This window comes from Eutrigla gurnardus, assembly GCF_963514095.1.
Source record: "Eutrigla gurnardus genome assembly, chromosome: 2".
Lineage (NCBI taxonomy): Eukaryota > Metazoa > Chordata > Actinopteri > Perciformes > Triglidae > Eutrigla > Eutrigla gurnardus.
The window spans coordinates 22,625,089-22,636,063 of NC_139916.1; the positions used below are offsets into that span (position 1 = coordinate 22,625,089).

The 10,975-nt window shown below is 38.3% G+C and overlaps 1 protein-coding gene across 2 annotated transcripts in view; it reads left to right on the top strand.

The window, feature by feature from the left end:
- cntn6 (contactin 6) overlaps positions 1 to 8,880 on the top strand; it is a 39,390-nt gene extending 30,510 nt beyond the window's left edge. The window contains exons 19-22 of one of the 2 annotated variants that reach the window (XM_084024042.1): positions 1,730 to 1,910; positions 4,284 to 4,396; positions 5,178 to 5,346; positions 6,787 to 8,880. In XM_084024042.1, coding sequence (XP_083880168.1) covers positions 1,730 to 1,910; positions 4,284 to 4,396; positions 5,178 to 5,346; positions 6,787 to 6,866 — 543 coding nt within the window. In that variant the 3' untranslated portion in view covers positions 6,867 to 8,880. Of the gene's footprint in view, positions 1 to 1,729; positions 1,911 to 4,283; positions 4,397 to 5,177; positions 5,466 to 6,786 lie in introns of those variants that run through there. The other variant, XM_084024041.1, reaches the window with a different exon arrangement.
- The last annotated feature ends 2,095 nt before the right edge of the window (positions 8,881 to 10,975 follow it).

A 10,975-nucleotide genomic window follows, 5' to 3' on the forward strand; every position in this document is an offset into this window, starting at 1 on the left:
TATACTTTCAGCAACCGTTCAGAATTGCTTTAGAAATACAACATGAAGTAGGCTGCTGGCACAGTAAAAAAAGGTTTTGCTTTTCAGACTAAATGTTTCAAAGAAAAGGAATGGAAGAGTAGGGCGAACGCACGACCTTGGCAACGTCAAAGAGCAGGACGGGAGCTAACGTCACTCAAAGACTTAACCTATTACTTTGTTAATCAAGCTAATAATTGTAATTAACAGACGAAGTTCTCAGTGCTGGGACATGTCAAAGGCTTTGGTTGGAGTTATTTTTCAATTAAATTCAAATTATTACTTTATACATTTTTACACTTTGGCTCATGTATTTTTCATGTTTTGACATTTTCAGACTATTTCAGACCATTAAAAAGCTCTTCACTCTATCACTTTTATAACAGCACTGTGCACACTCCTACTGCATGTGGAGAAATCCAATACTTGACAAGCCAAGCCATCCCCACTTAAAGAAGTTGCTAAGATACGATTGCACTGACTGTTTGGGGAAGGGGGCTTAGCAGACAAAACAAACTGACAGGACAGCTGCTGTTTTCCAAACCCAACAATGTTCAGGAAGAATTTCCAAAAAATGATCAGGCCCAATTTGACTTCATTATCATTATGTATCTTGTACCTTTAGCTGTGGTTAATTCGGTGAACTCAGCATGCAAATAATTTATACCTAATCATTTATGTTTCTTTTATTTCTATTTCAGTTGTGGGGATATGATGCAGTTTTCTGCCACTGTCTCCATAAGCCAACTTGAGTCTCTTTGCTTCGCTGTGTGTGTGTGTGTGTGTGTGTGTGTGTGTGTGTGTGTGTGTGTGTGTGTGTGTGTGTGTGTGTGTGTGTGTGTGTGTGTGTTTGTTTGTTTGTTTGTTTGTTTGTGTGTATGTGTGTGTAGCAGATTGAAAACTTCTACTGCTCAGGTATCCTTAGTTATATTTTCCCAAGTTCTGCTAAAACTGCTGTAATTAAACTGCTGGTATAAAAAAGCACCCTCCTGTAGTTGCATCTGTTATCAGCAACTCCAGGCCTTTCGCTAATCTGCCTTTCCAAAGCAAGATCCCTGAAAACCTGTGTGCAGCCAATTGAATGAGCTGCTCCTCTCAAACCATCTGTTTGACATTTTCCTGTCTGGTTTTCCTGTCTCGTGTTCGGTTCATAAATGATCTCCCTATGAATACAGATTCTGACAAGCTCCTTATCCTTGTACTTCTCACTCCCAGTGCTGCTTTTGGTATTGCTGATTGTCAGATACGGTATCACTTGGTAGTTCAAAAATGTGGGTTGGAATGCCTCAGGACCTACAGTAGCTGAGCTGATAGTGTGGAACTGTTTTTTCTCCAGTTCCCTTTTAAGTTGGGTCCTGTAAAATCACTGTTTCACATTCTAGAAATACTTAGATGATTCTTTAGTTTTAATACATTACTCTTTTATATACATAACCCCTGCACAGACTCCCCTCTGGTCACATAACTTGAGCTTGTTTGTGACAACCTACCTGCACTCTAGATTAACAGTGTGCTATACTGTCTTCTCTATAAGAACATTGTGGTAATCTCAGTCGGGCATTGGGCACATAAAAAAGGTTTGATTTGACTTGGTTTCCACCACTTCACAGATTTGTATCAGTTTATGAAACGTTAAAGGAAAAAGTTGAAAAAAGGCCAAGATAGGCAATATGGCCAGAAGTCTGTGGTAACCCTTGCATATTTGGTCTAGGTTCTGTTTTGGGAAGAAGGATCTCAGCAGAGTGAAGCGGAGAGAGTGAGGGTGATCGACACAACAACTGTGCTCTCTGGCTTGAAGGGCAGCACCACCTATCTGATCTCAGTCAGAGCCCAAAACAGCGGTGGACTTGGACCCTGCAGCCCTGCTCTTAACGTCACCACCAAGAAACCACGTGAGTCCATCCACAAGACGATAAAATGTGCTTTATTTAATTTTTTGTTGCACAGTTTCTACTTAATTCACAGTGGGTTAAAATCCATTTAATTTTAGCACTCACATGCCATACTGAATGTATGTTGGAAGAGTTGGTCACTGGAGTTATTTCTCCTGTCAATACCGGTCATGAAACCAGGGCCATAGATAGGCCTACCATAGAAGTCATCTCCTCTGTAGTATTTCTGGGACTTTATGGAGTTTAATGAGATTGTTAACATGTACTTGGCTTACGATTCACGTGAGTAGTGAGTGACTAATAGGTCATTAGTAATAGTGGTAATAGTTTCTTTTTTTTTTACTCATGTTTCCATTCATCGATGCATTCATGTATTATCCTCCCCCTTGTTGTGGTCTTGGGTTTTGTTTGTTAGTTTCATGTTTCATTTTGAACTTCCCTGCATCCTGTTTGTTTGACTTCCTGTATTTAAGGTTTTCCTTCCTGTTTGTATCACCTGTGTTTTATTTGTCCCTTGAGCCTTTTTTCCACCAAACAGTTTTCAGGCTGCCCTCGTATCAACCCACCTGTGTCTTGTTGTCTAATTAGTTTCCTGCATATTTATTCTCTGTGGTTTCCTGTGTTAGTGTCAGGTTGTCTGCCTTTATAGTAGGTGCAGACCAAACACGAAGCAAATTATTCAAATCCAGCGACAGGACAGGATGCCATTCGATTACCCAACTGGGACATCCACCACATGCACAAAGCAGCAATGTTTGTTATTTCAGGCACGATTGAAACGTTGTGGGTGTCTACATGGAGGCAAGCCCCCTAATCCCCCCCCCCCCCCCTTCTCTCCAGCGCATCTAGGCCGGTTGAAACAAATAAACACAAATGATCCCGCATATAAGTACAACTAATCCTGAGGTCAAACTCACGCAAGTAGCCTAATGCAAGGCCTCTGGTCCATTTTCTTTGGTCCTGCAGTGTTTGCTGGTCTACATTTGGTCCTTGTGTAAAGTCCTTTTGGTGTTTTGTCTTTTGTATTTATGTCTGCTCTCTCAGTGTTTTGGTTTAGCCTTAACTGTTAAACTATCAGTTTTGATAATTAAAGCACACATTTTGTTAAATTCAAGCCCCGTCCCTCATTTCTGAATTTGAGTGTCTCATTTGAACTCCAAGATGTGAGACCCCAGGGCTGACTACCAAAGTTAGAACCACTCCCACCCACTGTAGCTGTTCGCTGAAGACTCATAAAACACCTGTAGGCAATTATCAATCACAGTCCACCTGGAAATGTGTGCATGTAGATCATGTCCCGCCTTCTACACGCCCACGTTCAACCCAAAAATGCTAAATGCAATGCAACCAATGAATAATGTTGCATTTAAACATGCCTGCTGATCAATTCATTCTCACTGTGAATCATAGCAACAACCAGAAGGCAGCATTGCGCACGAGCAACAACGCAGTGTATATTTAAAGCAGCCAGACGGATTCATTCACACCTTGCTAAAATTATTCTGTCAATCAGTTGTATCTCCCACCGTGCGATACCACTGGAAAATGGAGGTTTGATAGGTGGACACAGTGTATTAATATACATTTTATTTTGGTGAGCTGGCCCTACAATATGATTAGGAATCATAATGAGAATATGGATGTTGCTGATTTTATTTTCAAGCTTTGTTGTATTCAAGATAAAGATTTCACACAAAACTATACGAAAACTAAAGTCATACTGATGTATGCATGATAAAGGAAGACATTATTGAAAACTATTGACACTCGTCTTTAATGCTATTTAATGTATTTAATCTTGGAATTCTATAACTGATAATTTCATCAGTAAGTTACCATCCAGTCCCTCTCCTCTGTGCTCTGGGGGAATGTGATGGCGAGGAAGAGCTGATGAAATATTGAACAGACTTTAATTCTAGATTTGATTTGGCTCATATCGCTTCAAATTGAGAGGTGCTTATGGAATAGTTAGGGCTCACTACAAGAGCAAGCACAAATCACAGTCGGTTTGAATTTGTACGATAACGTGGATCTATAATTAACTTTGATGTGTAGTGAAATTAAAAATGCGAGAGTCATCATTATACAATCTGGCTTCAATTCAACCTCTCACCATCTGCGTCACTAATTTCCCTGTCTCCATAATGTGCATACACATGGCTCAGAGTTTCCATTCAGGTGCGCACATTCTTCCGTCAAGATTGTTTTTACAGATCACGACTTTTGAGTGAGATGTCGGGTATATCTCTTTTGTGCCTAATTTTGTCCGTTGATGATGATCATAAATGTTACCCGAGAGAATAAGATCAGTGATTACAATGGTTCATGCTTTCATTTTTGATCCTCGGGTCTTTATCATTACATATCTTGCAGCTCCGAGTCAGCCTCCGGCGAATATTGAGTGGAACCTGACCAACTCTAAGATCTTTCTGAATTGGGAACACGTCAAGGCGATGGAAAATGAGTCTGAGGTTACAGGTTACAAGGTGAGTTTGTTGGAGTAATAGCATAAACTCCAGAACTGTGGAAACAAATAGAACCTCAGCAGCTGTCATCCCAATAAATTGCTTTCTCATTGCAGTGAAAAGATAGACCTTAGCACTCCAGTGTTATATTATGGATTGGCCCTGTCTGGCCTTTCAAAATTAAAAGATCGGTTCCAGGTGATAAAATGAAAGATGTCATGCCACAGAAGGATCCAGCTTCTTCCATCCAGTACAACAATGACTCATATTTGATCCTCATTGCATAAAAAACACTGTTTCTGATAATGTTTTCCACATACATTCGAGCAGCCCTGCTCATTTGATGAAGTCATTTGTGAAGCTCTGTTGTAAGGGAGAGTGCAATGCCTGTCAACAGTTTCATAATTTTGTTTTACAGTGATCAAAAGTTTAAAAAAAATGTCATGCTTTTAGAACTAAATCCACAATTTGACCCTCTGCTGTCAGTGTTTCTTTTGAAGAATAAAATAAAAAATGATGCTGCATTTTGATGGAGATGAAAATACATGAGTGAATGTGTATAAAGAACTTCTGACGTCGTGTGGTAAAAATATGCTCCTCCACTTTGAGTCAGGGGGCTAAATCAGTACCTCACGGGACATTTTGAATGAATTTCCTCCTTTGCAAAGGGACGTTGGTCACTGGCTTTTGATAATTTGATTTGTTTTGTAACTGATTTAATATGTTGAATGAAGTCATACATCCTGTTGCTAACTTAGTCTGCATGTTAAGACTAAGGGATGAAATCTGCACTCTCCTCCAGGTTGTGTATCGTCAGAACTGGCACAGCCGGACTACAGTACTGGAAACCAATAAGACCAGTGTGGAGCTGCAAATCCCCTCTGGAGAGGACTACCTCATTGAGATCAAAGCTCTGACTGGAGGCGGCGATGGCACCAGCAGCGGCCCCATCCGCATACCAAAGATGTCCAGTAAGTCTGAAATACTCTGCAGCATGCAAATGATTGGAGTTGGAATTAAGCAGAGAAGCCTTGGGATGGGTGCAGTCTGTGTAACTAATCCCCAGTGTGACTGATAATGTTTATCACCTCACCGTAGCTTCAACAAGGCCTTCAGAACACATGTGAATTGTAATAAGACTGCACCGTAGCCAGGACAGTGTTTTTTTTTTCCAAAGGCAAACCCTGATGAAGTACCAAGGAACACTATTTCTATACTCAAAATATTGATGAATGCATCCTCATAAATATAAAATATACTTTTAATATATAATATAGGTTTTATTTAATCTAAAATAGACATTTTACAATAGGAATGAATTAAAATCACATTTGATCTAAAAAAAATAATGTTAATTGCAAAAATAACTAAATAAAGTGTTACAATATCATGTTTCCAGAATTTAATGCTTTTAGACTAGTGTTTAGGTATTAAATCAGTTTTTAAAATTAGTATGATATTATTTACAATGTAACAGAGTATTAGGATTGGATATTAATTAAAAAAATATGATGCAAGTACTAAAACCAGCACCCTTAAAGTGATAGCGATACCAATAAAGTTCTTCATTCAGTAGCCATCATGTGAATGGAAGCTGTGTGTGTGCATTTGGCTAGCTAATCGCACTGCAGAGCGCTGATAACGCTGTCCAAACCCACCATGACTGCCCCCCCGAAACACACACACATTAAAATTGTTAGCTTTCTCAGTACTCTTGCCATTATAAGCAATGTTCTAGCATTCAGCACCGTTAGCTGCTAGCTGCCGGCTGATACTTCTGTGTTCAGAGCTTTTTGCATATTTTGTTGATGTATATACCCTGAGGCTACAGATACATTTTTGATGAAACCACAAATCACATTTAATATTTTCAATCAGCAGGCCAGTTTAAGTGCAATAAAAAAAAAATATACAAAGTGAGACAAAAAAAGGTTAATTGTTTCAATTCATTTGGAGGATCAATTCATTTTAGGCATTTTGTTACATAGGTAGGGCATGAAAAATGTGTGCCTCTGAGAGCAGAGTTTCTTTATCCAAGACAGGACAGCGTCAGTCAGAGCTTCATTCTGAATGATTCTGAATTATATATTTCCAAGGAATTTATGAGCATATATCTGGTTAACACAAGATTTAAAGTGGTGCTTTTGTGTGAGGAACCAAGTTTTACAGATCTGTCAATTAAATCAACTTTATTTGACAAAAAAAAAAAAGCCTTTGTCATTAGTCAATTTATTTGGTCAAGGGCAGCCCTCAGTCCGACAATGCGTTGTTGTAGGAGAGCTGAATTCTCCCAGGATTATAGCGTTATTCTTACAACCTTTGCATGTTCGCTGTTACTTTATTAGTAAGTTCTTTTAAAAACATCACAATTCTTTCTGTGGTTCACAGTTTTTCTTTTCTTTTCTCTCTAGGTCTTAACTCTAAAGGGTGTGTGTTTCCAGTTCCAATGAAGATTTGCTGTTTTTTGGTATATTTTGTGTTCATTTTTTAGCTTGCAATGCCTTTTATATTTAACTCTAGACATTAGAATGAACATAGTTTATGATTCTCTTCTACATGTCAGATTTATAGAATAAGAAGCTTACTCGCGAGTTTCTCAACCACTGGTTAGTAAACAAAGACTTAATCATGGGAGCATTCTGACAGGGTGTCAATTGCCCACACATTTGTGGCTGGGCTGTTACTCACAGGCAACAGCACAGTTACAAAACATTGTCATCTGCCTATTTTCAGGTCCACTGCAATTGTCCAGGATGCACAAGTTTGATAAACATGGAAAGATTAATTTCTAATCTGCTATTTTGAATGAACCTAAGAATAAGGTCATGTCCAAGTTTCCCAATTTCCCTCATCTGTTTCCACCTACTTTGCCTTATTTTATTAAGTTATTTCTTGGATTGCTGTGACCTCAATGAATGTTACAGATCAAAAGGTGCACGTTTCACTTACTTCATATACTACACATATGCAATCTGAAAACCAAGAGTTCAGGTAATGTGTCTCATTATTTGGACTTAAAGTGCTAATCTTTGACTGAAAACAAATCCAATTGCAGCCCGATGCCATTTTTCAATCTTAGTAGTAAAGTCAGAATTACGCTACAAAAGCGAAAGGAATGATTTTACATTTTAGGTGTTACACTCCTAATTTCTAGCAGTTTTCCCTCACAATCACTCTTCATGCTAAGCTAATCTAATTTACTTGAATTGAACTGAAATAGTCCTCAGACGAATAAGCATTGCGCATCTATAACATCACAATGGGCAGTTTAAGAAGAAAGGGGAAAATTGTTTCAGGACAGTTCAGTTGGAGACTCAGTTGTGTTATGTTTGTAACGGCTAATGTAGCCTCAAACAGAAATGAAGAGCAGGCTACAGAAGTTTGGTTAACCTCACAGTTTTTTTTTTTTTCATTTTCAAACTTCTGCTCCAACATCAACTTTTTCACATTAACAGTAGTATTTCCCAAGGCCCATAAACACATTTTGATGTTAAAAATGTGGAGTCCCCCTTTAACAAACCTTCCAATTAAAATGAAATAATAAAACTAGTATGGCTAATGTAGCACAAGCAGTGGTAATTAGTTTCCTTCCTGAGAAAACAGACATTGGTTCATACAATAGGTTTTTACTCTCTGGATTTATGAATTCTCTCCAGATCTGTCATACTGTTCATTCCATGTTTATTTTTTTATATGGCAGTAGGTTTAACTGGTAACCTGATGTGACCACCAGTCAACAGAGGTATCACCAAGTCCCTTAAAACATCTTCATCAACACTAATTACCTTGATAGATCGTGAGGGCCATGAATGTTTTGTGTTGATTTTATCAGGAAACACTGGTAAATCTAACATACAGAAACACTGTTGCCGCTTCGATTGGTTTTATATTGGGAACAGATACGATGATTTCTTCTTGTGTTTATCAAAGTTTGCCTTAAAAAGTTTATATTCTTCAAATCTGCTAACAACCATGCTTTAAAACATACAGAATGTGATATTTTTTGCAAAAGGGCAGGCTTATCGAACATAGACTATATGCTATTTACTTTACAAATATATTTGTAAAATTGTATTTTATGTCATTCTGTGAGGAGAAACGGGAAAAACTAAAAACACCTAGTATATACATATACCCCAAAACTGAGAGAAGGAAGTATATTAGCATCCACCATAGTCAAGTGAATGAATAGACAACAGTGAAAATGCAACTCAGCAATTTACAACATGAACAGGATATTTTTGAATAATAGTTTTTTATGTTACTATTTAACGTGTGTGGTCCCTCATCCCTATGTTCCCTCAGCCCTATATTCCCTCAGCCATATGTTCCCTAAAAATATCTGAAATTTGTATTTTGTCATGTCTTTGCAATTTTGAGTTCTGATTAATCTGCTTCTTTAACTGAACGTGTAATCTTTTACTTCATTGATGTAATACCATTGTATTAATATAATAAGATATCTCTGTGAGATGGCAAGAAGACTCAATAAATTCTTCACATTGAAACCCCTTATCAGTGGATGTGTTTTGGCTTTTCTGATTTATACACCTTGAGAGGTAGCAGACCTCCTCTTTTGGGATTTCTCTCAGGACATTGCGGCTGTGCTACCGAGCGTGCAGTAGAGTAACACAGCACATTCGGTGAGTAAGAGTACTGAGGGATCCTTATCCCGTGGGACTGGAACACGTCTGTTTAAGTAATGGTTACTTACCACAGATATTCCCCATTAATCTTTAATAGTTTTAAAAGAGAGAACATATTTCAGTATTTGTATATGGGTTATTAAAGTGTTGCACATTAAAAATCTTGAGTATGTGTTTAGTCCTTATTCTCCACAGACCAATATTGACCTATGCAACTCACTTAAATGTGTCATTCTCTAATAGGGAGATCATTCATTTAGGCTATCAATCAGGTGTTCAAACATTGTGAACAGATGTTACCACATGTTCTGTGCGAGAATAAAAAGTCAACCGTTGACTTATTTTCAGTTTCATCAGTCATTATGTTGCACAAACATGACCAAGTAGTCAAATTCACAACATTAACCACATGTGCACAACTCCTTATGTGACGAATTGGGAATGAGAAGTGAAGACATGAAATGTTCTCAAATTAAATCCAATTTCCTGTCACCAGGTCACTAAGATGCAGGAGCTGGATCATTCTAACATACACCAATAGTATTACTACTATCATCTTACCAAACAGACTTTTGGCCTCATAATATCTGGTATTTACAGAGGCAAATGTTATATACACCCGTAAAGTTGATATCAGTAGCAAAGATCCCGGTTGAGGCAATTAAATGTCTGATGGATTAGGCAGTTTATCCCTAGCATTAGTCTTGGAAGATAAAATCAGCTGTGTTGTGACTTTCCTCAGAGCTCACCAAAAGCTTTCTGATCTCAGCTCATCATGTCTGCATCATAAAGATATTGATTTGCTGTAAATTTGTCCAACAGGGCTACGACGGCGTATTAGGGCCACTGTAGAAAAAATAAGGAGCTGAGAGGTGGGCAATATTCTGAAAAAAAAGTTGCAAATTTTCTAATATAAAGTGGCAAATTTGCTAGTTTTAAAGTGGCAAATTTGCGACTTTAAATCTAGTAAATTCCGGGTCAAGCTACGTGTTTACTTCCTCTATGACCACTCGCTTAGCCAAACCACACGATCAACAAACACACATAAGATGACAATTTGGCCCATATAAAATTTACCAACAATAACCATCAACAGCCATCACCCTAAGGCAAAGCGTTGTCACACGTTGGGATGGATTCATTACAAAGATAAAAGCGACATTCATGGGAAGTTAGCTAGCATAAATGCCGGTTTACTTTAAACTAGCAAATTTGCAACTTTTTTGCTTAGAATATTACCCACCTCTCTCAGCTCCATTTTTTTCCCTACAGTGGCCCTAATATGCCGTCGGAAACAGGGCAGGATGTATTTTATTTATTTATTTAAAATTGCCACTAAACATTCTGAGTTACAAAATGGGAAAGTCTGAGATAAGCTCTCATAAACGTGATAAAGCATGTATGTAGAGAATGTCTTACTGTACATCAATATACTTGTCCAAGACTCATTGCCTCTTTACAAATCTGCTGCACAATCCTCTTTGACTTTAAGCCGCCTGTTCTGCTGGTGCAAAATTTGGCCTTAAATATGTAAAGCAACTGGGAGAACCAGAGCTTGACTCACAGCTTGAAGCTAATCCGTTATTCATGGAAATCTCCTGAGAATGGCAGCATACGAGGGGCGGCTGCTTTACCTTTGCTGGGCTGTGCATGTTGTGCTGCTTAGAAACCACCTCCGCTTCTTATTATCAACATGTGGGACAATCCGAAGAAACTGCTTAGGTCACCTGATAAGCATGGGGTGATCTGTCAAAAGCTAAACCCCATGCCCTTGTCTTATTCTACATATGGTCTTATCCCCATCACACACACACACACACACGCACACATACACACACATTTTTTTTTTTTTTTTTAAGTCAAATTTGTCATGGATTGGTGTAGGGAGCTACAGGCAGGAGGCCTACATCCAGTTTGAAAATATGATTTGATGTTCATATTGAAAGTAGTAGGG